This window comes from Urocitellus parryii, chromosome 5, assembly GCF_045843805.1.
Source record: "Urocitellus parryii isolate mUroPar1 chromosome 5, mUroPar1.hap1, whole genome shotgun sequence".
Lineage (NCBI taxonomy): Eukaryota > Metazoa > Chordata > Mammalia > Rodentia > Sciuridae > Urocitellus > Urocitellus parryii.
The window spans coordinates 22,026,216-22,053,882 of record NC_135535.1 but is presented as its reverse complement, the minus strand read 5'-3'; the positions used below and the strand labels follow the sequence as shown (position 1 = coordinate 22,053,882).

Genomic DNA, 27,667 nt, shown 5'->3' with positions numbered 1-27,667 from the left:
GCGTTCTTGGGGCGTGGGCGAAGCAGGCTGCTCTCGCCTTGGCTGTAGTGTGTGGGCTGGGGTTGGTGCAGCCTCCCAGCCTGTCCGCACTTAGTCCGTAGTTGGGCTCGCGGCGCTTTTGTGCCCGCGTCTGGCCTCGCTTTGTGTCTGCGAGTTTTTTGCCGTGCCCCCGCGGCGCTCCTCCCGGGCGGGAGCCGTAAGGCTCGGAGGCGACAGCGCGGCCCCCGGCCAGGAGTGAGCGCGGCGGTGTGAGCGGCGGCAGTGAGGCTGCGGGGAAGGGGACTAGTAGATCCCGGAGATGCCGGAGTTCCTGGAAGACCCCTCGGTCCTGACGAAAGACAAGTTGAAGAGTGAACTGGTCGCCAACAATGTGACTCTCCCGGCCGGGGAGCAGCGCAAAGACGTGTACGTGCAGCTCTACCTGCAGCACCTCACTGCGCGCAACCGGCCGCCGCACGCCGCAGGCGCCAACAGCAAGGGGCCCCCGGACTTCTCCAGCGACGAGGAGCGCGAGCCCACCCCAGTGCTCAGCTCCGGGCCCTCCACCGCGGGCCGCGGCCGCGCCACCGTCGGCAGGGTAAGGACGCCCGGCCGGGGCCACAAAGGCGGGCGTTTGGCGGTTTCCGCGCGCGCTCGCCCCCGCTCGGCGCGGGGCTGTCCCCGTGCTCCGGCCCGCAGCTCGGTCGCCGCCGGGGTGCGGGCTCCGGGACTGGGGCGCTGCGAGGGAGGGACCAGAAGTTGCGGCCGCGGGGCGCGCGGACGCTGCGTCGGGGAGCCCTGCGGCGCCGGAGCCCTGGTCCTCGACTGGCGGCCGTCGGGAGTGGGCCCTGCCTGAGACCGGGCCCCGAGCGCTTTTCCAACGCCTGGCGAGGGTCGGCCCCGGAACGCTGTAGGTCAGGTCCGAGCGTTTTCCCGCTTCGGTAACCGAAATGACTCGTGCAGAACAGTCTCAGAGCGCTCCCTGGAGGGCAGTCTGCGACCTACTTATATCTAAGCAAAATTTGAAATAAAGAAATTCCCGCCTTTTCATATTGGTTTTGTTAGTTTGCATGCAGAGGGCTTTTTGAACTGGTGGTGTTTTCTTGTTAGTCTGACTTCTTCCAGCCACAGGCCATCTCTTGTCGCGGCAGTTTTACTCTAGGTTGAAATGAACCTTTAAAAATTTTTTTAAAATGTTTATCATCGATCTTAGGAAATTCTAGTTAATGAGTTTGAGTTGATTGTCCCCTCCCACCCCTTTTTTGCTTAATATTGAGGAAAGAAAGATTCGGAACCAGGAGATGGGTTTATTTTATGGCATCATGATGTGTCGGTATTAAATTTGGGGGAGGGGTACCGGGAATTGAACTCAGGGGCACTCACGTGACCACTGAGCCACAGCACATCCCCAGCCCTATTTCGTGTTTTATTTAGAGACAGGGTCTCACTGAGTTGCTTGGGCCTCGCTGTTGCTGAGGCTGGCTTTGAACTCGGGGTCCTCCTGTCTCAGCCTCCGCTGAGATTATGGTATTAAATGTCTGATCCTGGTTAAATCTCAGATTGGCTTCAGCGAATGCTTATTAGTTTGCTTTTTGTTATCGGTAAATTTTAAGTGTGTTTTTGTTGGTTTGTGTATACTTAGTTACCAGGCTTCATATCATAATGTTGTTAAAACTTGATGGCATAACTTAAAATGCTTTCATGAAAGACGGTGAAATGTGGTAGGAGTCGTTGCTGCTGGTTACTATTATAACTCAAAGTTATTGCTGCTTTTCTTTTTCTTTCTTTTCCTTTTTTTGATGCTGCATTTTGCAACAGAGCCAAACCCCAACCTATTTCTTTTCAAAAGTTTTACAACATTCTCTGTTAATTTAAAATTTTTTATCTAATGTGTTTCGCTGACGAATGAAATGGAAATGAATAACATGTAACAGACACATGTAAATGTAATCGAAAAGTCTCAGTCTGGGCTTCAGAGAAACTAAAAATCATGCAAGGCAGTGTATGCCACATAATATATAATAAGTGTTTGTTCAATATATAAAAGAGCAGCCAAATTTTATTGTTTCTGATGTCTCCATTTTAGGGTTTAAAGAAAGCCGCTCTGTAAAATTGACCGAGAGGGCAAGCCCCGTAAAGTGGTTGGTTGCAGTTGTGTAGTTGTTAAGGATTATGGCAAAGAATCTCAGGCCAAGGATGTCATCGAAGAGTACTTCAAATGCAAGAAATGAGCAAATAAATTTTTCGTTCACATTCCTCAAAAAAAAAAAAAAAAGTTTATCCCGTATTGATTTTCCTCCACTGACTCTTCAAAAAAGGGGATAGTATTCAAACTATTTCATTATAGATTTGGTCAAAAGTGAAATATCTTCCATTTCAGTCAGCATACTTTAAAAAAAAAAAACAGTTCTTCTGTAGTACCCTTTGTAGGTGTAGATGTATTAAACCATAAAGTTTGGGTTGTATGCAAAAACTTGAAGTCTTGGAGTTTCCATCATTTTTGAGTTCCTAATATGTGCTCATAACACATTAAGATAATAAAAATAGATATTTAAAGATTGATTTCTGCAGACCCTACACATCATCATAAAAATTTAGTGTCTTGGGTCTAAAAATTATGTTATTTACCCATTTCTCACCCCAATTCATTGGGGGGGGGGAGAATTAACATCTTTTTTAGCTTATCTACTGTGAGACTGAAGGTGTGGCTCACTAGTAGAGCATCTGCTTAGCATAGGAAGGTCTAGGTTGATTCCCCAACACCTGCCCCCCTACACACACACACACACACACACACACACACTACTGTGTCCAGTGACATGCTAAAAAGTTATATTTCTCCCTCTGGCGGTGAGGGGGTGTCTCCTGGTCTCAAGTGATCCTCCCACCTCAGCCTCCCTAGTTACCGGGACTGCTGGAGTGTACCACCATGCCCAGCTTCCTTTATAGAGGAGAATTATTTCATAACCATAGAATTTTGTCTTATCCCACTTGAGTGATTAAAACTTAAAAATGTATGCCTTTGGCCAGGCTCAATGATAACAACTTGAAAAAGTTAATATTGGTAGTCAATAGCTTTATTTTCTGTTTTAAAGATACTTGAGGCAAGTGGCGCAAGCCTGTAATACCAGCTGTTGGGGAGACTAAGGAGAATGTGAGTTCTAAGCCAGCCTCTGCAAAAGCGAGGTACTAAGCAACTCCGTGAGACTCTGTCTCTAAATGAAATACAAAATAGGGTTGGGTATGTGGCTCAGTGATGGAGTACTCCTGAGTTCCATCCAGTACCAAAAACAAAAAAAGATACTTAAGACAAGAGTGAGTTACAATTAAGTCTGAATAGATTTTTTTTTTTTAATATGGGATAGGAAGAGGTTCTTTGGATTTACAAGAGCCATAGAGCATTTATAATAGTTGATATGTAAAACTATTTTGCATGTCAGATTCCTTTATAAGAGAGAATTTGCTTTGTATGTACCTCCACAATAATGTCAGACTGTAGTATGACAAATATTTGCATGTTAAAATTTTTATTTTGGTTTTGTTTTCTTGTTTTTCTTTTCTTTTCTTGTTTCTTTTATTCATCTTGATGCCAGTATTTTAGGTATTGAAATTAGATTGTGGACACAAGAATAAACATTCCTTGAGTTTGCATCCTACCTTTTTGTTACAAAGTGCAAAGCATGAAGGTGTGGTAGGGATTGAATCCAGGGCCTCATGCAGGCTAAACATACTACCAGTGAGCCACCCTGCCCCCCAACCTGATTAATTCTTAACAGGAAATGTTTAAAGACTTGGGACAGAACCGTAAAAGGCAAGTTAGCATAAATCATAAATTGATTGCAATTCTCCTTAATGAGGTGTTAAATGAATCAGAGTTATAGATTTAAATTCTAGGTCTGCTGCTTATTGAACAGTGAACATTGATTGCCTTTAGGTTTCTCCATTTTTACCTGAAATATAGGAATAAACTAAAAGTCATTTATCAGATTTAGGGTTGATTACATGAGTTTGCATAAATGAAGTGCCTTGTGCTCAGTAATTGATACCTGTTATAGTCATTGTTTCTGGATGTTTTCATCTTAATATCAGGGCAGTACAGTGCAAAGTTACCGTAATAACAATTTCAGAAAAGGATAAGTATATGAAAGTGATATATAATGTCTGTTCAGTGATACTATGTTACATAGTATGCATATGTCCCTTGTTAGCCTTACAGCCTTGGACCTTAGTTTCCTCACTTAGTAAAATGGGGATATTAGCATCTTTATCATGATTTTTTTTTTTTAGAATTCTCAAATACTATAAGGCACTTTAGCACACACATCAATATATAATGTGTGCTCAGTAGAATTTATTTTATAATAGTATTGTTATTAGCATCTTTGCTATTAAAGGTAGAAATTAAACAAGTTATTTCACAGAATTGTTGGATTTTAAAATTGAAAAAAACAGTAGAGGGCTGAGGTCGTGGCTCAGCGGTAGAGCACTCGCCTAGCGTGTGTGAGGTGCTGGGTTCGATCCTCAGCACCACATTAAAAATAAAAACAAATAAAAATAAAAGATTGTGTCCAACTAAAAAAAATATATATATATATATATATATATATATATATATATATATATATAAAAAGAAAAAAACAGTAGATGTCATCTGGTATCTGGGAATGAACTGGAGAAGAGTGCTTGGTACATAGATACACTGTTTTGTTTTTTTTTCCTCAACTTCTTGCTGCCTGTATGGATTCTTTTTTATTTTATCTATTTATTTAATTTTTCATTATGATTGTTAATACACCATTATACAATAATTTATCATATCTCTGATAGTACTCTGTATTTTTGACTGAATGAAACTTAACAGATTGTGACTTAAAGGAATAAAACTATCAGGAGGTAGAATTTAGTACAATTAATGTTTCCTTCTTCCTGATTGAAACTGCTGTCTTTTATATTTATAAAATGGATTACTTTTCTGGCACTTTCCCCCTACAGATTAAATTTAAAATCACAGAGTTTATCTACTACATTTTAAAGTTTTCTTTGTTCAGCTGAAGTTTAAGAAAATGTAAGGGGATTGATTTCCTACTTTGATTCAAAATCTATGTCATTTGTTCTCTTTTTATGGTGCTAGGGATGGAACCCAGGGCCTTACACAACTAGGCAAGCATGCCACCTACCTATAAGCCATATCCCCACACCTCCCTGCCCCCCCAGTAGGAAATGGATTTTCAAAAATAAATGACTTGATTTTCCCTCTCAAGAATGTACGCATCATTCATTTGTTTGACAGAACTCCTATGTCAGGCACTACTTTTGTTTTTGTTCTAAGATGCTTGAGTTAAAAATATGATAGTGCTCTTGCTCTCTGGTGCCCACTTAAATGCTGCATCCAGATTACTAAAGCTACACATTTAAAATATAGATTTTTCTGCCCAAACTTAAGAATCAGAGTGAAGCAAGATATTTTAAAATAGTTGCGATTTTGATAACAAGCTACACTTGGGGACTTGCTACTTAAGGAGTTCACCATTTAGAGAAAATAAAGGGTGTATACAAATAACTAATAAAAAGTAAGTGGGCTGTGTTGAAAGCTAAAGTCAGTTTTCTCAGAAACTTTAGGCTAGTAACCCTGCCAAAGGTGGCACATACCTATAATCCCAGCTGCTCTGGAAACTGAAGCAGGAGGATTACAAATTCTAGGCCATTGGGGGCAATCTAGCAAGACCTTCCTTTGTCACAATATAAAACATAAAGAACTCGGATTTAAAACTTAGTGACAGGATTTGCTTAGTATGTGCAAGACCATGAGTTCAATCCCTAATACCACACCCTCCTATCCACCTCCCACCCCCCCAAAAAAAAACACTTCAGGATGTTACAAGAAATTGGAATTTTCGTTGATAGTAAAATTTGAACATTCTTATGCTGGGAGGAATTATTTACAAGTAATTTGAACCTGGTTAAATTATTCATTGCTTAAAGTATTTATATCGTATAACGGAGTTTTTCTCTACAAACTATATTTTATGGAAAATTCAAGTTAAGTCAATAACACAAGATTAGGTTGATAAGATTTCAAGGCTTTAAATATAGAGCTCTTATATTTCAGGTAACTATTTTGACATCAAAATGTACAGTTTCAAGATTTGAGCCTGGTAAGTCTAGATTAGTGCACTAAAAGATATATAGTGAATTGACTTTATTATTATCACTTTCTGGGGGAAAAAATTATGTGAAGTTTTTGTGTTTGCTTGCTTGCTGGGTGGAACTCAGGGCCTGTGCTAGGCAAGCATTCTGCTTCTGAGCTACATCCCAAGCCTCTATTCAAAAAAAATTTTTTTTTTAAAACTTTGTTTGTTGTTTGTTTTTTGTGGTGCAGAGGATTGAACCCAGTGCCTCACATATGGCTAGGCCAGTGATCCCCCACTGAGCCACACCCCCAGCCCTTTATTTGTTACAAGAGAAATTTTGGTACATTCCCAGGATGCCTGCTCCCCCCCCCCTTAATTGGAAAGTAATTGATCCGTACAACTTAATAATTTTAGCCATTTTTCATAAAACATTTCTAAGGTGTAGTATTAACTCTCCTGCCTTAAATACTAATTCAGGCCTGAGTGATTTTTTGAGTGATATTTGTGGCCATTATTTAAACAACTGGGTTTTGTTTGGTACACTGATACTTTCTAGGATTACTCAGACATTTGTAAAGGCTATTTGCCATAATCTTAAAAGGTATCCATACTTTTACTGGCTTAAACTACTTATTTTGGAAATATATATAGTTTTTTGAGAAAATACTGCCATTGTTCAGATTATTTCAAAAATTTATTTTGAGGGGCTGGGGTTGTGGCTCAGTGGTAGAGCACTTGCCTAGCATGTGTGAAGCACTGGGTTTGATTCTCAGCAACACGTATAAAATAAAATAAAGGTCCATCAACAACTAAAAGAAATACATTTAAAAGGGGGTCTGGAGTTGTGGATCAGCAGTAGAGTGCTCTCCTAGCATGCATGAGGCACTGGGTTTGATCCTCAGCACCACATAAATATAATATAAAAATATTGTGTCCACCTAAAACTAAAAAATAAATATTAAAAATTAGGAAAGAACTTATTTTGGTATTGTTCTCAAAGTTCCACATTCTTTTGGCTATTCTAGTAAAATGACTTTATACAACCGAATCTGGTGAATAAGCTGTGTTAGGGGTGATAACTATGAAGTCTTGTGAGACTTCTTTGAATGGCCATAAACTAAGTACAAGGAGAATAATCATTTGGGCTTCTTATGTTCTGGTATGCTGTTTAAGGGGAAATCATTTTTTATAAAAGTCTTTAACTTTCCTATACTAGTTTAAACTTTAAGAATTATAACTGCTGGGGTTGTAGCTCAGTGATAGAACACACCTAGCACTTGTGAGGCACTGGGTTCCATTCTCCATAGCACCTAAAAAGAAAAAAAAGTATAAAAAAAACTCCAAGGATTAGAAAAAGTCAACAGTAAATTATATTTACTACATTAGGGTGAACATGTTTAAACCGCGTCTGGCTTCACTTTGTTTCTTTCATGCTGATCTGACTCCCTTGTCTTCAGGAGTTATCTTTTAAGAAATACTGTATAGTTGGGCATGGTGGTGCACGCCTATAAGCCCATTGACTTGGGAGGCTGAGGCAGGAGGATCACAAGTTCAAGTCCAGCCTCTGGATCTTATTAAGACTCTGTCTCAAAAAAATAAAAAGCCCTGGGAACTTAACTCAGTGTTAAAGTACGGGAGGGGCGGGGTGCGCAGTATAAAAAATTCAGCATAATTTTTGTGTATTTTAAAGAAAATAGGTATAAGGTTCATTATTACATATATAATGTTATCCAAAGTCAATTACTTTTACTTTGTATTTATTTGCTGTTGAATTTTTGATGCCATTACTACCTCTTTACAGAGGTATTTCAAAATTGAATATTTCAACAGTTAATCGCTTTAACATGTAAGTTATTTGTGTGGGAATTAGTTTTGTACAGTCTAATTATAGTTGAATTTAGAATGTCTTTAAATAATGAATTGTTTTAACTTAATCAAATTGCTATGGCTTAATGTAGTATAACTATAAATTGACTTGTGGGTGAATGTTTATGTTTATTTTACACAGCATATTATTTGTCTAATAAATATACACTCTAAAATTTGTGTAGAAATGACAATTGGACTTTGTTTACAGAAAGCAACAAAGAAAACTGATAAGCCCAGACTAGAAGATAAGGATGATCTAGATGTAACAGAACTCTCTAATGAAGAACTTCTGGATCAGCTTGTGAAATATGGGGTGAATCCTGGTCCTATTGTGGGTAAGTTCATAAAATTTCAAATATATTTTCTATGAAGCAAGGCCCTAAGTTGTTTTCTCTTCTTGCCTAGTGATTAGAATTTGGGTTCCAAGGGCTGGTCTTACCATTAACCCTTTGTATGACCAAGACTTTAATTTCCTCAACCCTATTGAGGGAAATAAAAGAATTGAACTAGCTAATCTCTTATCTCTGTGGTTGAGATTGCTTTATGTGGTGCACATATCACACCACCTGGTGAGACTATATTGAATTATTTTTTGTTTTCTTACTGGGAATTGAACCCAGGGGCTCTTAATCACTAAGCCACACCCCCAGCCCTTTTTTGTGTGCGTATTTTATTTAGAGACAGTGTCTCACTGAGTTGCTTAGGTGCTAAGTTGCTGAAGCTGGCTTGATCCCCCTACCTCAGTCTCCCAAGCTGCTGGGATTACTGGTGTGCGCCACTGTTCCAAGCCCATATGGGTTTAATATGACAGTTGAGGAGAATCTCAGCTAACTTAACTGGCCAGTTCATCCACATCAGTAAGTTAATAACTGACTAATATAACTAAAGTTATTCAATTCCTAGCCTAGTACCATTTTCCATTTATCATTAAAAGTGCCATATCTTGATTGGAATTTAAAGATAATTTAAAGAATGAAAAACTATCTGGTTGTGATGGCACTCAAGGCAAGAGGATCTTAAGTTCAAAGTCAGCGCCAGCAACTTAGCAACCCCCCCCCCCAATAAAGTATAAAAAAGGGCTGGGAATGTGGCTCAGTGATTATTGCAAGGTAGCATTTACCTTATTTTATGAGGGTCTTGATAATGACCTCAAGGTGAGAAAAATTCATTATGATCATCTAAGTTGTAGAAAATTTTGAACACAAAGATTTTGTTTAAAATTGTAAAAGGAAGATGCTGATATGTACCAGCATACATTAAATTACATGATGGTATACCAGCTGTTTATTTTAAGACTACTTTATATTTCTGGATATGTATTGTTTATAAAAGTCCATACTCATTTTACTCAACTTACAGAAATTAAGGAAAGATATAGCTAGTGTGAAACAGAAAACAAAAGCTGTTTGTTATATAGAATTACATTGTATGGTATAATAAAATTATATATAATTATATAATATATGATTATATATAATATATCAATGCATATTCCTCAGGGGGCATGATCTGTTTCTAGAATTTTCTATATTGGCGTATACTTCTGTAATTGTAGAGAAAATATACAAAGTCCAAGACTTGCAGTCAAAAAGAGTCATACATGGCGGGTGGAGGCTGTGGCTCAGCAGTAGCACCCTGGCCTGGCATGTGTGAGGCACTGGATTAGGTTCTCAGCACTGCATATAAATAAATAAAGGACTATCAACAGCTAAAAAAAATATTTTTTCAAAAAGAGTCATACAGGGTTCTTCGGTAGCTAATCTCCAATAAGACCTATATCAATCTACTGTGTATTCCATGTTATTAAAAGAAACATTATAATCTCATTAAAATCTCAGAAAAATTCCTATTTTTGAAAATACCCCATTATTATTATTTTTAAGTAATAAAGTTTAGGAAAGGAAAGGGTAAAAATTGAGTTTATAATGCTATTTAATTTCTGAGCTAGACCTTAAATAAGATAATGCAAGAGCTAAACTCAAGTTTTGCCTTGATATAGGAACAACCAGGAAGCTGTATGAGAAAAAGCTATTGAAACTGAGAGAACAAGGACCAGAATCAAGATCTTCTACTCCTCTACCAACAATTTCCTCATCAGCAGAAAATACTAGGCAGAATGGAAGTAATGACTCTGACAGATACAGTGACAATGAAGAAGGTAAAATTTTTAAATTGTTAAATGCATGTAATTCTTTTAGATTCTCATGAGACTTCATTCATGAAGAAGGTAAAGTTTAAAACAATATTGGCAGGACATATGTAATTTTTGTTCATATTATTAGAGTAATTCTACAAGTAACTTGATTTAAATACTTGAAACAAGTATGAGAAACAAAAAAGTACAAGTGTCTAATTTTCTATTACCCAAACTTACCAGTTAACTATCTTTTGCTTCAGATCTCATTTTTGTAAAGACTCTCTCCTCCACTTTTGCCCTTGTCCATTATCATCTCCACAGAAGTGACCACTATCAGTAGATACTGATCTATTTAGTTTTTTAATACTTATTCATCTAATATATAGTATTATTTTGTACTTTAAAAAAGTCTATATGCTACTTCTTGTGCTTGTATTTTTATTCCATGTTATTTTTTAATCTTTATTAAGTATGTATATGTTTGTTCCTTGTTAATATATAGTGGTAGCATTTGAATGTGGCACATTATTTTTTTCTGACAGGCATTTAAATTGTTGCTAGATAATCTGATTTCATGGCAACTTTAAAGCAAATATTTTGACCATATCTTTATATATTATAATAGAAAATTTGTGATATTTAAAATTTTTGATACTAGCACATGAAATAAATGTCCTTTTAAAAATAAGTGCAATGTGATATTTATAAACTCTTGATTCATATGCCTTGTTCATTAGTTTTGTGATTATCTAATTTGACCCAAGTTACTCAAATCTCTAAAAGCTCTGCCTTCTAAGGCACAGTCTGCCAAATTGTTCAGAATATGAAATATAGGGTCTTTTCCTTCAACAGCACTATTTTAGCAAGGAGGCAAGAATAAAACCAGCTCAAACACAAGTAATGCTTAAACTTCCTGCCTCTTTTGCCTCTACAGGAAAGAAGAAAGAACACAAGAAAGTGAAGTCCACTAGGGATTTTGCTCCTTTTTCTGGACTTCCAGCTACTCCCTCTGGTGGATTTTTTCAGGGTATTTCTTTTCCTGAAATCTCCACCCGTCCTCCTTTGGGCAGGACTGAACTACAGGCAGCTAAGAAAATACATACTTCTAAGGGCGACCCACCTAGGGAGCCTCTTATTGCCACAACCTTGCCTGGCAAGAGACAGATGCAGAATTTAGCCTCTGGAGGGAATTTGTTATTTTCCTCTAAGACTAGCCATGATAGGAGTGTAGAGAAAAGTTCTTCGTCATCCTCTCAGCGTGAACTCGCTGCCATGTTGGGCTCTACTGCAGCTTCTCCTTCACTGATTAAAGAAACCACTACTTCTTACTGTAAAGACATAGTAGAAAATATTTACCGTGGAGAGAAAAGTGGAATTCAGCCATTATATACTGAGAAGTCCAATATTTCAGATCAGCGCATTCTCTCCAGCGAAAGGGAAGTACTAGAGGAATCTAAAAGATCACAAGTAATTTCCCCACAACTTGCTCAGGCAATCAAAGATTATGTCAATTCTCTGTTGGTCCAGGGTGGGGTAGATAGTTTACCTGGGACTTCTAACTCTATACCCACACTGGACATTGAAAACATATGCAAGAGAATTGGTCAATCTAGTTTTCGAGAAACCACTTCCCTGTCTCCTCCACGAAAATTCCCTAGACTCAGTGAGAAGTCAGTAGAGGAGAGGGATTCAGGTTCCTCTGTGTCATTTCAGGATAGCCAGGTATTGCAGGATATACCTGAATCTGAACATATGTCTTCTTTTGCCAAAACTGTTGTCTCTCGTGCACTTACTACCTTAGGCATGGAAAAGTCTGAGAAATCACAGCATGATAACATTGATAGCTCAGAACTATCTTTTCCCTTCCATGAATCTATTTTAAAAGTAATTGAAGAGGAGTGGCAGCAGATTGACAGGCAGTTGCCTTCATTGGCACGCAAATATCCAATTTCTTCCAGAGAGGCAACCCAGATATTATCCGTTCCAAAAGTAGATGATGAAATCCAAGGGTTTATTTCTGAAACTATCCCACCAGCAGGTATTCAGGAGGGCTCTGCTGAGTCTTGTGATAAACACTTGGACTTAACACTTTGTAGAGCATATACAGCTGCAGCATCCACGATGCAGATTGCAACCCATACTGCCTTTGTAGTTAAGGCTATGCAAGCAGACATTAGTCAGGCTGCACAAATTATTAGCTCAGATCCTAGTCGTACACACCAGGCACTCAATATTCTGAGCAAAACATATGATGCAGCTTCGTTTCTTTGTGAAGCTGCATTTGATGAAGTGAAGATGGCTGCCTATACCATGGGATCTTCCACTCTTGGTCGTCGATATCTCTGGTTGAAGGATTGCAAAATTAATCCAGCTTCTAAGAATAAGCTGACTGTGACTCCCTTTAAAGGTGGAACATTATTTGGAGGAGAAGTACACAAAGTAATTAAAAAGCGTGGAAAAAAATAAAGTTAAGAGCTAAGTCACCTGTCTTATCTTTGATAAGGAATTTCAGATAGTTAAGTCATTCCCTATGTGGAACTGCTCTTTTAGATTTACACAGATAGAAAGGCTGATAAAGTTTTAAGCTTTATAGATCATATATTTGTCTCAAACATTTAATGTTTCCTATTATACTTTTTACAACTCTTCAAAACTGAGAATTTCAATACTAAAATAAGTAGATTCTTCACTGTTTCAAATATCATATGCATATTCTTTTCTATCTAGGGTAGAATTAAACACTAATTACACATTTAAAGCAATGATTTATCCTTTTTGATACTTCACTTTCTAGAAGTTGTCTACACTTTTATTTTCTTGTTTGTTATATGCTGATACCTGCAGTAGCATTCATAATATTCTAGATCAATGCAACTTAAAGTAACCAGTTCACAAACTATTACTGATCCACAGACAAACATGCACAGAAATTTTAAGACTAAGGGGTTCGGGACATAGTTCAGGAGTGTAGTTTGTGCAAGGCCCTGGGTTAGTCTCCCCATCCCCCATTGCTTTTTTAATAAAAGAATTTAAAAATAAAGGCACTTTTTAGATCAATGAAAGGATTTATTTATGTAGTACACTTATTGATAGCAAAAGCAGTATATGGCTTTACAATCTGATACAGATGCCTCATCACTTCCGAATTAACTAACAATTCATGGACCTCACTTTGAAAGACATTGCTCTTGTTGGTAAATAGTCTAGGATAGTACAAGCATACACTACCACTCTATTTTGTCAGATGAACTAGACACTGGAGAGATGGGGCTTTTTTAAAAAAAAACAAACTTTTCTTTTGAGGTATGTGGTATTTCATGGATGATTAGGCTTAATAATCTTGATACGAAAAGCAAATTTATCAGCTTTTTCTTAAAGCCTTAAGAAATCATACTATATCCCAGTGTCTATGTCTGTATAAAACAGTGTATTATCCTGTTTTCATTTCTATGATTGTAAGATAAAAGAATCTGATTGTAGAGAACATTGTGGGAAATGGTAGTCTCAGCATAACAGAATATGGTCCCTCAGTTCTCTATCCATTTATTCTTAGACTACACATTCCATCTTTGCAGCTTTCTGGGAGTAATTTTGTTATTTGTCTTCTAAAATGTACATGTATACATGTACCTACTAAGTACTTTGTGATTTTAAAAAATGTATTGATGTAGAATGCTCCTACAAATTCAATAAAGTTGTTAAATTTGAACAGTTTTGTGTGGTCTCCAGAAACGTGTTGTACGTGTGCTTTATTCTTGAAGTTTCGAACAAGTTGAATATTTGTGGATGAACATTTCATTTCCATTTCACATTGAAACTCACTTAACATTCCAATAGTATAATTAAATATTCCAGTTATTGTTGTGTGGATTTTCTTCTATTGAAGACCATGTTTTTATTGACTGTTGGAATCTAAATTTATAAGGGGAATTAATCTGTAATCAGATAAATTATTTGCCTAATCAGTTTCTGCTTGGCTATAAGTATTTTACCTTGTGCTTTCTAATTCTTAGATTTCAAGTTAACAAAGAATAAAAGTAAATTTTTATGATGCTAAGGGTTGTACCAAATATATCTATTAGTGAAAATATTGGGAAATGGGGGAATATAGTTGATAGCCTATTCCCAAATGAAGATTGAACTGTTTGAACTAACTTGATAAAAATCACCTTTCTTTTTGGGAAACTTGCAAATAAATTCTAGACTGACTAATATCAGATTGGAAGTTAGCAGGACAAGTATATCATAGCCATCTTGACCACTTTGTAGCACAACTACATTGAATTCATACAAAATTGAGCTTTAAGAATTGACTCCATTCTTGTTTTTTGGTAAGAAAATTATATAACAAATTTTTGGTGGTAGAAGTTTTTAGAAGAACCAACTGATAACTAAGTTTGCTACACTATAATAAATGACCACAAAAATGGGAAAGGTACATATTTTTTTAAATGGAGGTCTTCAAATGACAATAAAATCAAGACTAGAAAAGTGAAAAATTGAAATCTATGAAAAATGTAGCAAATATTGACTCATCTTCAAAGAAATACATTTTTATTATGGGGAAGGGAAAGAGAAGTGCCCTGTGATTGTTGTAACTTTTCTGTGAACAAGATTCCTTCTTATCTCAGTTTCATCTGGACTTTTTGTGACTGCATCAAAAATGGATTAATTGGGTGCTGGTAATTGAACCCAGGACTTTTGAGCTATACCCCTCATTGAGAAGAGACTTTTAGATTGCACTTACATGTTAATACCATTGACAATTACCATGTACTGTTGTTAGAGGCTTAATATAATACAGATTTTTTTAATTCTTAAAAATCTATGTGGTTTTTCTTTTCCACACACCAAACTTAAATTTAACAAGCTAACTTTTGTCATATAGAAGCAATATACTACATGGACAAAATAATGGCAAACTGTGTTGACTATTTTAATGTCTTTTTCCCACATTTGAAATTGTTTTTTAGTGAAAAGCCTCCAGGAGCAGTTGGAATACACTTTTATATTTAATTCTATTAGTCTGAGAAAAAGAAAAGGAGAATTAAGTAGGAAGTGGGAATGGGATTTAAAGAGGGAATTTTTAAAAATGGAATATAATAGTAAAAGTTTCTAAGACAAATTGTAGTTAAACAATTTTGGTCTATTGAGATATCACCAATAGACAAATTTATGTATTAATGTGCCTAAAACTGGATTCCCAAATTGTGTTAGGAGAACATAACTTACATGTTTCAGAAAGTAATGGTTTCTCCAATATTATTTCCAGACTCTAAAATAGAGCTCAAGCTTGAGAAGAGAGAACCACTAAAGGGCAGAGCAAAGACTCCAGTAACACTCAAGCAAAGAAGACTTGAGCACAACCAGGTATATTTAGCTTTGTAATCAACGTGTACAGATTCAAGTAATCCGATGACACTCATCTGTCATGTTAAATTTGGTTAACGGTTGATACCCAGATTCAGTGTACTATTAACTTGATTTCATAGTTAGCTACATGGCATGGGAAATTAAACTTTGGGGTATATCAGTATTGTAGATTATGTTTACTGCAAAAGCAAGTGTTTGATAAAAGTCTCATTTGTGTTTGATTCTGTACTAAGCACGGTTCAAAGCTGGTCAAACTGCCTCTCTTTCCCAGTTGCTGAAATCAAACTCAGGGCCTCATGGGTGCTAGGCAAGTGCTCTACTACCATACAACTTTTTGAGAGAAATATTTTAAAAGATAGAAATGTCTTAGTGCTTTTGGTACAGCTTCTTTAAAAGGCAGGGGGTAGTTTTATATTTGTGTCTTTTTCCTCTGGATTTCTGAATTTGCGTTTACTTTTACCTGCTTTGTCTTTTGTGGTGTTTCCCTAAACTCTGACGCTATTTCATATTCTAGATGAAAATTTGATTTTTTTTTGTAAGAAGCAAAATGCAAAGGGAAATTAAGGGGGAAATCAACATAGTTATAAATGAACTAGTTTATAGAGAACTAATTATTGGCTTTAATTTAATAATTTTTCTCTACAGTCTTTTTCCTTGTCCTTAGTCTTTAGTTGAAAATTTTATCTAGTTAGCTATTTATCTTTTCCATGTTCTATTTATCATTTAAAGTTGCACTTGGCCATGGTGGCATAAGTGTGTAATTCCAGCTACTTTTGAGACTGAGGCTGTCTTTGGACAACTTAACAGGACCCTGTCTCAACATTTAACAAAAGGTCTGGGGATATAGCTCAGAGGTCGAGTGCTCCTGGGTTCAATTCTCAGTAAGGGTGGGAGGCGAGGGGACATGTCCTAAAATGGAATTTTGTGTGTGTTTGTATTCATATGCACATATGCATGCATAGCTGGGATTGAACCCAGGGCCTCATGCATCTTAATCATGAACCTACCACTGAGTTAAATTCCCAACCCAACAGCTTCTTGTAAGCCATGTTCCTCTGTTCATTTGATGTAGTTGGTACGTGTAATTTTAGAACCATTTATTAAAAATAAGCTGGATGACTACAGAAAATGTGTAGGGTATTGAATGAATTTTTTTTTTTGTAGTTGGACACGATACCTTTATTTCACTGATTTATTTTTTTTTAATGTGGTCCTGAGCCACAGCCCCAGCCCTGTTCTGTTTTGATACAGAACTAAATACCAGAATAAGTATTTCATTGACTTTAGAGTTTTGCTAGCAAAGAGCTTTAGAGTCATATTAAGGAATACAGAAATAAGAGTAAGAGCAGAAGAAATTAGGAATATCGCGAAAGGCACTGCAATAGACAAGCATGGAGGATTTTGTTCCAGAATATGAAGGCAAGGTGTCTACCAAGAATGTGTGTCTGATCTGATAGTAGATTAAAGGAAAGTATGGGGTTTAAAGATGGTTTAATGGTTATTGTTTGGGGAATCTAAACTGAGGAGCAGGTTAAATAGTCAAAGGAGAGGTGAGGTTAAGGAGTTGACAGGCAGAATAAAACTGTGGTCTTATTACAAAAAATGTAAAACAGAAGAGTGGAGGGAAGAGTTTAATAACTCTCCAGTCAAGGATGTCCTAGTTATCAATATATTAACAGTTTAGTTTCATCTTCACCTACATCTTCCATCCAGCTTTTTAAATTGCTTTTGATTTTGTTGTTTTGCCTTTTGTTGGAGTATTTAAAGCAGATCCCTAACATATTTCACATGTTAGTATTAATATTTTAATGTTTATCTCTCAAAGATTGCTATTTAAATGACAGCGTCATTTTCCCACCTAGTAAAATTATTAGTTTTTTTTTAATATCTATACTGTTCATGTTATTCCAGTTTTAGAAGTGTTGCACTTTTCTATTTTACATTTGTTTGGATCAATCAGGGATCCAGACAAGATCCATACATTGTATTTTATTTTTTAAATGAATTTTTTAGATTTCTAAGTCTGTGGCTATTCTTACTATAACTGCTTTTCTTCCCTCCATTTATTTGGTCTAGAAATTAGGTCATTAGATTCTCTCCCACATTCTGGATTTGATTTGTCAGATCATGTAATTTGCTCTTCTAGACCCTGTGTATCCTATACACTGGAAGTTAGTCCAATAGATCGTTCACTAATGATAGAAATGTTTTATATCTGTGCTGTTCATTACAGTAGTGTCTAGGGTTTGAACACATGGAATTTTTTGTCTTAGCATGTCTGAGAAACCAAGTCTTTAAATTTAAATTGATACATGTGGCTAGTGGCTTCCGTGTTGAACAGAACAGATCTGAAGGGTTGGTTAGATTCAGGTTAAGTTTCTTTGGCAAGAATGATGCTGTAGTCTTCCTATTGATCATTTCAGGAGGTATGTATATATATATGCCCTTTTGATGATGCCAAAATTAATGAGTAGTAGGTTCAGATATTGAAAGAATGATCTATCCAATTAGAAGTTTTACATTGGCCTTTCATTATAATGGTTCCAGTTGTTATTAGTGATTATTACTTAAATCCATTATTTTATTTGAGGTTCTAAAATGGTGATTTGAGAGTTGGGATGTAACTCAGTGGTAGAGTACTTGCTTAGCATGCTCAACACCCCAGGTTCAATTCACAGCAATAAAAAAGATAAAATGGTTATAAAATGGTGAAGGCTGGGGCTGTAGCTTAGTGGTAGAGTACTTGCCTAGCATGCATGAGGCACTGGGTTTGATCCTCAGTAATACATACAAATAAATAAAATAAAGGCATTCTGTCCATCTATTAACTACCAAAAAATTTAAGAATAAATAAATAAAATAAAATGGTGATTTGTCTCAGTATCTCACTCCTTTATATCTATGACCAGGATTTTTTTTTTTTTTTTAATAAAGAACCATTCCTCATAAATTTCTCAGGTACCTAAAAATAAAATTTTATACAAGAGGCTGGGATTGTGGCTCAGAGGTAAAGCGCTCACCTAGCACCGGTGGGACCCGGGTTCGATCCTCAGCACCACATAAAAATAAAGGCATTGTGTTGTGCCCATCTATACTTAAAAAATAAATATTAAAAAATATTTATACAAGAGAACCAAGAGAAATGCTTTTTTGCCTTTTGTTTGCCAGTTTTCAAATTGATATTAATAATATGTCGAAGGGTTAGCAATAAAACTTTACATATTGACTTGTGATGTACTATGTGTACTGTAGTCATTTTTTCCTTCTCCCCACAGCATTAGTTTTTTTTGTTTTTGTTTTTTTCACAATGTGCTATCTTTTTTTTTTTTTTTTTTTTTTTTTTTGTATTTGGACATAATGCCTTTATTTTATTTATGTTTATGTGGTGCTGAGGATCAAACCCAGTGCCTTGCACATACCACTGAACCACAACCCCGGCCCCACAGTGTGCCATCTTTTGTCAGTGGGAATTACTAAGTTGGTTCCTGTATTATTTTATTTATGTATTATTTATTGTCTCCCATATGTCTTTGGTAGTTTCTTGCTAGGGTGCTTCTTCTAAGAAGTTCCCATTGCTTTACTCCTTTTCGGAGAAAAGTAAATCATGAATGAATGGTGAACTTTTGGGTGTTACACTTATATATCTCTTCTAAAATGCTTGGTATCTTGGTTCTTCAAATGATAGTATATCTTATATCACAGGTGTTTCACAGTATTCTAACAATAAGATTGCTAAATGTGGTTTAGGACTTTATTTTTCCTTTTCTTTAGGGCATATTTCATTAGGATATAAAGTCAAATGCTATGCTTAAATACACTTGAAAGACTTTTTATTTGTGTCCTAAAGCCACAACTTAATGTACTGTTAGGGGGTTTTGTTGTTTTTTCTTTTTTTAGTTTTTTTTTTTTTTTTCTTTAACCAAACTTTGGTTAGTTTCTTTTTGAAAATATAAATAAATGCACAAATTTATTTATACTTATATGTGATATGTATGTATATATGTTTGTTCCCTTTTTCCTTGCTTAAAAGGCAGCCTACTTTGTACATTATCTTTAACCTAAGAACATATCCCAGATCACTCCATATCCGAATTTATCCATGTTCCTCATTGTTTTGTACAACTGCACTTTGTGTTGCAGTTTGTAATTTATTTAGCCACTTCCCTTTTGGTTAATATTTGAGTAGTTTTCATTTGTATGCTGTTATGAATAATGCCAAGGTGAGTGTTTGTCTTTTCCTTTTTTTTTTTTTTTTTGATGGTGGTGCTGGGGATTGAACCCAGGACTTTGTGCATGAAGGCAAGCATTCTACCAACTGAGCTATATCCCCAGCTCAGTGCTTGTCTTTTTGTTGATGAGGATTTATTACCTTTTTAACCTAGCTCTCCTGCAAATGTTCTCAAGTGCCTCAGCTACTTAATATCTTTTGACTGACTTTTTGCCTGATATATTATCAGAAGGCAATATGAAAACATCTCACTGAACATAGATGATACTGCAATTCTTATTTTGTCTGCAAAATACACAGCAATCACATTTCTAATTTTACATCTCAGTGAGCTTCCTTTTAATCATTGTTTATCATCTTACTAAATAATTATAGTACTGAATTATAATTTTATATTTTTAATTTTGGGGGGGGTGATCAGGATTGAACTTAGGGGCACTCAACCACTGAGCCATATCCCCAGCCCTGATTTGTACTTTATTTAGAGACAGGGTCTGACTGAGTTGTTTATAGTGCTTTGCTGTTGCTGAGGCTGCTTTGAACACGCAATCCTCTTGCCCCAGCTTCCGGAGCAGCTGTGATTACAGGCGAGTGACATCACACCCAGCTTAAAGTCATTTATGATGTGGGTTCTAATAAAAAATCCTTAGGATATCTTTTTGTTTTAGTTGGACACAATACCTTTATTTATTTATTTTTATGTGGTGCTGAAGATTGAACCCAGTGCTTCACACATGCAAATGCTCTACCACTGAGCTACAGCTCGAGCCCTAGAATATCTTTTTTAATTGTGTTAAAGGTTCTCAGTTTTCCGTAAAGATCACTAATCATAATAATGATGGGAACTAATAAAACTGGTTGAAATTTTCTAAGAACTTATAAAATCTGAACAAAAGAAATATAAATTATTTTTAGAATTCTCAAGTAGGCCCTCAGTCAACCAACATGTTCCTTGTGTTACCTGCCACAAAAGATTATAAAGAACTTTAAATGAAATTTAACTTTGAAAATGTAAACTTTATTTTTAATTAACCATAATTATTATTTCAGTAGATGTTTGGTAAAGTTTTTCATGGACTATTATTTATTCAATCCAAAACGTAACAAAGTTCTGGAATTTGGCCTGGCACAGTAAAGGGGGGGTGTAGCTCAGTTGTAAAGCACCCATGGGTTCAATCCCTGGTACCAAGAAAGAAAGAAAGAAAGTTAATCCTTGAGTTTGGTAGATGATCAATTCTAAGGAAAAAGATTGTCTTCCCCAGCCCCTTTACCTTCATCTTGGTTATAGGTAAAGTGTCTGGTTTTATTGCGTCACTTACACAACTGATAAACTTAGTTCTTTCAAGTAATGTAATTGAATACATGTCAAATAGACTATCAAACTAAAATATTTTTAAAATACTTCTAATTATTTTGACCAGCATTGAATAATTAATTATTTAAAAGGGAATGATATTCGGGGCTGGGGTTGTGGCTCAGAAGTAGAGTGCTCGCCTAGCATGTGCCGGCCCCTAGGTTCGATCCTCAGCACCACATTAAAATAAAGGTATTTTGTCCAAGTACACATAAAAATAAATTTTTTAAAAAAGAGACTAATATTCAAAGTAGGATTTTTTCCCTTAACTTCAAGGTGCATGTTAAATCTACTGCAGTTATATTAAGCCAGTTATTCCCAACTCTGCACATTAGAATCCTCTTAAGAACAATAAGAATTAACTGTATCCAGACCTTTTTATGTATTTATTTTTTAATTTTTGTTTACTCATTTGTGCTAGAAATTGAACCTAGGGCATTGCAGACATTAAGCATATACTTGACCAGTGAGCTATACCCCCAGCCCTGTCTAGACCCTTTTAGAAGGATTCTGATCTAATTGATCTGAGGTGAGGGTTGGGAGCATTCAATAGATTGTAAAGCTCTCCCCAGATGATACTCTACCACCAAGATTGAGAACCTCAAATTAAAACTATTGTTTTTTCTTATTTTTAAATAATTAAGAATTTGACTGGGGCTGGGGATGTGGCTCAAGCGGTAGCGCGCTCGCCTTGCATGCGTGCGGCCCGGGTTCGATCCTCAGTACCACATACCAACAAAGATGTTGTGTCCGCCGAGAACTAAAAAATAAATATTAAAATTAAAAAAAAAAGAATTTGACTGCTATTAAGCATTTATTATGTTTTGTGATTTGCTTACACATTTGTCTTTAGACTAACTATAATTTTACATTCAGCAAGTATTTCCTAATTGTTAGTTGGATAAGGAACACAGATTTAGATTGTGAGAAAAAGTAAACTCTTATGTCAATTCCAAGTACAGATAAATATAAAATCAGATACATGAGACAATGTTCCTTTGTGAGGTTTTGGTACAAATTTGCATATTTTGAAATAATTTTTCTTGATACAGGATAAGAATAAATATGTCTTTAAACTTAACAGACACTAACTTGGTCATAAAACTACCAGTTATCTAGGTAAAATATTATCTTGAAAAGTGACAACCTAGGCACACTGTGCTGTAATACTAATAATTAGTTGATGTTATCTAGTTAGAAGGAATTTAAAATAATCATCTGATAATAGTGGCTTCAAAATTGAAAGCTTGTTACTTGGAATGCAGAATCTTAGGTTCCGTTCCAGAATCTCTGAATCAGATTCTGCATTTTAACAAAAGGTTCAGGTGATTGATATATATATATTTGGCCTAATGAATTCAAACTGTAAGCATCCAGGAACTAATAAAATTATTTCTTAAAAAAGGAAACAAATCTGTTGATTCCCGCCCCCCCCCCTTTCCAGGAACTAGAAAGTAGTAACCATCACTATTACCTTTCTATCTTTCTGTATGAGGTGTGGGAGCATTGTGATTTGGCAGTGACATACTGTGTTTATGTATTCACTAGGATGATCATTAGGTTTTTCTTATTTGATTCTGTTTGTTTCTAAGAGTTTGACACCTGGGAATTTTTTAGTTTACATAGCCAAGTATGGTTTATAATTCAAACTGTTTCTATTAAAATAATACTAATCACATAAAAAGAATGTTTGATCTGTTCTAACAGTCAGAAAAGTTCTGGTTGGTTTGTTTGCAATGCTAGGGATCAAACTCAGAGCCTTGCACATGCTAGGCAAGCACTCTACCACTGTGCTACATCCTCAGCCAAAAGTTTGTGTTTTTGTTTTAAAAGGAAATTGACCTGCTATATAATAAATGACTTTCATTTAAGTCATGACCATTCTGCTTCTTTGTTGAGACAAGAGTTGCAGCTGCATTATTAGAGCTGCTCCAGCATACAATGAATCACAAAAGGACCCAGTGATAATTGGTGTCTTTTCCCCTCTTATTGGTGGACTCTTTAGTGTATTTTATGATTCTTTAAGAGTTTTTCTGATGCTGAATGTTCAATCGGTACGATAGCAATGTTTTGAGGGCATAGCATTATTTGTAAATGCTGGCATTTGGAGACTTGTTGGCTTTGCAGTGTGCTAATGTGGCCATTTTTAGGGTGTTTGATGTTAGAATATGACTTTTTAATGTGTCAATGCTTAAATAGAGCTATTCACAAGCTGGAGTAACTGAGACTGAATGGACAAGTGGATCTTCCAAAGGCGGACCTCTGCAGGCATTAACTAGGGAATCTCCAAGAGGGTCAAGAAGAACTCCAAGGAAAAGGGTGATGCAAGGCTTATTCCTTAGAATTGGGTTTTCAGATTGGTAGGGTTTTAGTGATTACTTTATATTTATTGTTTTTGTTTTGTTTTCAAACTAACAGGTGGAAACTTCACAACATTTTCGTATAGATGGTGCAGTAATTTCAGAGAGTACTCCCATAGCTGAAACTATAATGGCTTCAAGCAACGAATCCTTAGTAAATATGTTTTGTGAACTATACAAGTGGTCTTCTTTGAAAATTGCCCTTTAATTCGAAATGGGGAGGTGGTAAATTTTGGCAAATCTCAAAATCTACAAATTTTTAATATTTCAAACGGATTTTCCCCCCCCCATATAGTTCTGAATTTTAGAATTTTTCAATGTAGCTATTTTATTACAAATAAGTTCAGTTCCTCACACAAGAATCCATACTTTTTTACTAAATATTTGAAGAACTATAAGACTTCACCTATAAAGTACTCAACGTGTGTGTTTCTGGGCTCCATTGCCTAAATTTTTGTTAAGGGAAAGTCACGTGTTACAGAAATAGAATATTTTCTTTTCTTTTTAAGTGTCTATTATGTTTGGATAATTCTGAGTCTGAATAATTTGAATCTTGGCAGGTTGTCAATAGGGTGACTGGAAATTTCAAGCATGCAACTTCTATTCTGCCAATCACTGAATTCTCAGACATACCCAGAAGAACACCAAAGAAACCATTGACAAGAGCTGAAGTAAATGAATAAAATTTAGACCGATGCTATCATTGATCTTTTAAAGAGGAAATATTTATATTTGGGTTTTTTTTTTTTTCTCCAGTGGGAGGGAACAGAGCTTTCTTTTCTTGGGTGGTGGTGGTTGTGTGTGTGTGTGTGTGTGTGTGTGTGCGTGCGCGCGTGTGCGCGACACTTTTAATAGTGAAAACAGAAATTAACTAATATAGTATGCCATGCTAATACTACCCTTTTGCTGCTATGTACCTTCTTAAGTTCTGGTTTTCAAAGGAGTGGTCATTTGTGTGCTGCTTGTAATATGTTCTATTTGTCATGGATGCAAGTTTAGAAGTGCTGCCTGGGCTGTGAGGGATGCTACATTTTTCTTCTGTCGAAATGTTAAATAATGGGACTTTAAAGTGACTTTGTGTGGTGCTTGAATGGATTAACTCCTGTATAATTATGCTTTAAAGTACTAACTGCATGATACATTATAATTTTTATGAATCTTTATTAAAGGGGATGAAATTATTTTGATGTGGGTTTTAAAGGTAAACATATACAGCAAAACAAGCCAAAATTTTTTCTAAGCTGGGGAGATTGCATTGCCTATAGTTTTAAACATAAACTAGAATTGGTTAAAGGTCCATGTTAATTGGTCACTTCCTATATTTGATTATTTTATTTTATTATGGAATTCCTAATAAGAAAAAATGTATTCTTAATGTTTCATTAATGAAAAACATGGAAAATCATTGAGGGAATTTACACTGCCACATTAGGTTGCTGAATTTTTTTTTTCCCTGTTTATTGGCATGGCAGTTTTCCCCCAATAGCCACATTAATATCACTTCATGATGAAGAAATTTAAAGAGAGCCGTAGAACTCTGTGAATACCTAGATGGTAATAAATTTAGAAACGGCAGTCATAAAAGCTAGGATAGATTAAAGGGCATTTTTGTTCTCTAAAACTTCTATTTAAAATTATTACACACTTATATTGAATTTTAACTTGTTTCTTTCTTTTTTGTTAGGTGGGAGAAAAAATAGAGGAAAGAAGAGTAGAAAGAGATATTCTTAAGGAAATGTTCCCCTATGAAGCATCTACACCAACAGGAATTAGGTACTTGGAAATACTGAATCAAGTATAAGTGTACTCTGCTAGGGAATTCTTCATTCTTCATTACAAAGTTATTTTACTCTGTTTTCAGAATTAAACTGTTCTTTAGGGAACAGATTAATTCCCCTAGGCCACAAGTTATTCGTGTCCTTGAAAGTTGAATCATTTTCAAAATTAACTTGTCAAAACAACTAATAAAAAAAATTAATTTGTCAAGTTGAAGGATTATAAATAAAACTTTTACCTTCTATTTATTTAATTTTATTTATTTGGCAGTATGAGGGGTATAACCCCAGGCCTTCAGTCTCTTCCCTCATTTATTTTTTATGGTGCTGTGATTGAACCCATGGCCTTGTCCATGCTAAACATGTGCTCTCCCACTAAGCTACATCCCAAGCCCTGAAGGAAATCAATTATTTCGTGCATTTATCCTTTCTAATTGAAAAAACTGGAGTTAGATTTACCTGTTGAATTACTTCCTTACTGAAAGAATCACAGCCAAAACTACCTTATGTTTTAATTTTCTCCTAAATATACTTGCTTTGAAAATAACTTTTAAGGCAAGTCCAATGAGCATTTATCAATGTTCTGCATATTATTTTCTAATAAAAGATACATCTGACTTTTAAAGTGGAAAATGTTTAGAAGTTTTAAATTGACTTGACCTTGTGGCTTTATATATATCAATTTTGTACTGCTGCCTCATGGAATATTCTTAGAATTAGAAGTGGTATGATGTTTTATGTTACTTGTTCAAATCATGAGCTCATCTAAAATTATTTTTCTCTTTCTCCTTTTACTTTCAACAGTGCTAGTTGCCGCAGACCAATCAAAGGGGCTGCAGGCCGGCCATTAGAACTCGGTGATTTCAGGATGGAGGAATCTTTCTCATCTAAATATGTTCCTAAGTATGTTCCTTTGGCAGATGTCAAATCAGAAAAGACAAAAAAGGGACGTTCCATTCCCGTATGGATAAAAATTTTGCTGTTTGTTGTTGTGGCAGTTTTTTTGTTTTTGGTTTATCAAGCTATGGAAACCAACCAAGGAAATCCTTTCTCTCGTTTTCTTCATGATGAAAATAGAAAATCCACCTGAATTATATCACTTTGGCACATTCAACTTGGTCTCCTATTTTTAATAACTAGAAAAACATTTGTGTATATTTGTTGACTCAAGAACTAAAAATAATGTGATTTCACTTCAAATTTAATATTCCATGGAAAAGCAAACAAGATATCTGAATGAACTTCATTTAAATGTTTTGGACTTTGGACTAGTGGGAGATCACTTTGTGCCATATGGATAATCTTTTTTAGCTCTGGAACTTTTTGTAGGCTTTATTTTTTTAATGTGGACATCTTATTTCATTTTTGGGAAAATATATTGTTTTGTGTATTTGGAAAACAAGAAGGGCAAAACATGGTAGTATAATGTGAAATTACACATTTAAATACTTTGAATTCTTACAGAAAAGATTAAGAATTATTCTCTGCTGGATAAAATTTTACAGAGGTGGAACATTGAAATTTGGTAAGAGAAAATAATTTGGTTGTACTTTTGTAACTGAAACAGTTTGACAGTGTTTATGAGGGAAAGTACAGCAATAATCTCTTCTGTAACTTAGTAATGTTGCTATTGTAGCCCTATCATACTCACTTTTTAAAAGATTTCTAATATCATGAATGTCCTCTTTCAGTAAGACCCATTTAAATATAATTGATTTTTAGCAAGGATCTTTTAGGGTGACATAATACTTGTTTTAGAGAACTAGCTGGCTGTACATGTTAGCTAGCTAGAAGGCTAAAATTGGAAATTTATACTTTTTATTTACAACTGAAGATTCTGTCAATCCAATTTACTACCAGAATTTTTTTTTTTTTAAGAAAAGTAAGTGTGTGTATGTGTTTTGTTTAAAAGTTAGAAATTTAAATACTGGTGTTGTTCCATTTGGATTCTTTGTTGCATTGTCTTCTATTACCAAAAACAAACTTTTGCCAAGTGTTTTATTTCCCCCCTATATTTCCAGCTATGGTTTAATTAAAAAGTAAAAAAGTATTTGCTTTTAAACTACATACAAGTAGTAGTTAAAGTTGTAAACTTTCAGTGCAAAGTGGGCATTATGATTTTGTATTCTCTTGAAATATGGTTAGCTTTATCTTTGTGGTTGATTTATTTTAACTTTTTAGCTAAAACTTACCTCATGTATAACTTGGTTGCATAAAATTGTAGGTGATGGAAAGAAATTTCAGTAGAATCAGGTAAAACATAAAAACTTTAAACTTAATCATTTGATTTGCAACTTTATCATCATTGACCATAAAGCACACTAGAAACATAAGTTATTTTTAAAATACCATCCAAAATAAAAGATAATTTTAACAAAGGAAGAAATTGAAGGTGTATTTAGACCACCAAACTTTTTGTTTGAACTAGCACTATTCTGATTTTTAGATTTTAGGTATTTTG

At 35.5% G+C, this 27,667-nt stretch overlaps 1 protein-coding gene across 3 annotated transcripts; it reads left to right on the top strand.

Annotated features, from left to right (window-relative positions):
• On the top strand, positions 1–27,667 carry Tmpo (thymopoietin). 3 transcript variants are annotated; one of them, XM_077798368.1, is made up of 9 exons: positions 5–577; positions 8,188–8,314; positions 9,979–10,137; positions 15,389–15,486; positions 23,271–23,390; positions 23,490–23,585; positions 23,992–24,102; positions 25,116–25,204; positions 26,011–27,667. In XM_077798368.1, the coding sequence occupies exons 1-9, from the start codon at positions 299–301 to the stop codon at positions 26,294–26,296; spliced, it is 1,365 nt and encodes a 454-aa protein (XP_077654494.1). In that variant the 5' UTR covers positions 5–298; the 3' UTR covers positions 26,297–27,667. The 3 variants fall into 3 exon arrangements, with proteins under 3 accessions (XP_026253208.2, XP_077654494.1, XP_077654495.1); XM_077798369.1 differs by lacking the exons at positions 23,271–23,390; positions 23,490–23,585; XM_026397423.2 differs by lacking the exons at positions 15,389–15,486; positions 23,271–23,390; positions 23,490–23,585; ... (1 more) ...; positions 25,116–25,204; positions 26,011–27,667 and adding an exon at positions 11,051–13,715 and having other exon boundaries at positions 1–577.

Bases quoted from the DNA above. Each gene is read 5' to 3' on its own strand.
- Tmpo (XM_026397423.2), top strand. From the start codon at position 299: ATGCCGGAGTTCCTGGAAGACCCCTCGGTCCTGACGAAAGACAAGTTG. The intron at 578-8,187 runs GTAAGGACGCCC...CTTTGTTTACAG, and splicing joins GCCGCGCCACCGTCGGCAGG to AAAGCAACAAAGAAAACTGA. The intron at 8,315-9,978 runs GTAAGTTCATAA...GCCTTGATATAG, and splicing joins GAATCCTGGTCCTATTGTGG to GAACAACCAGGAAGCTGTAT.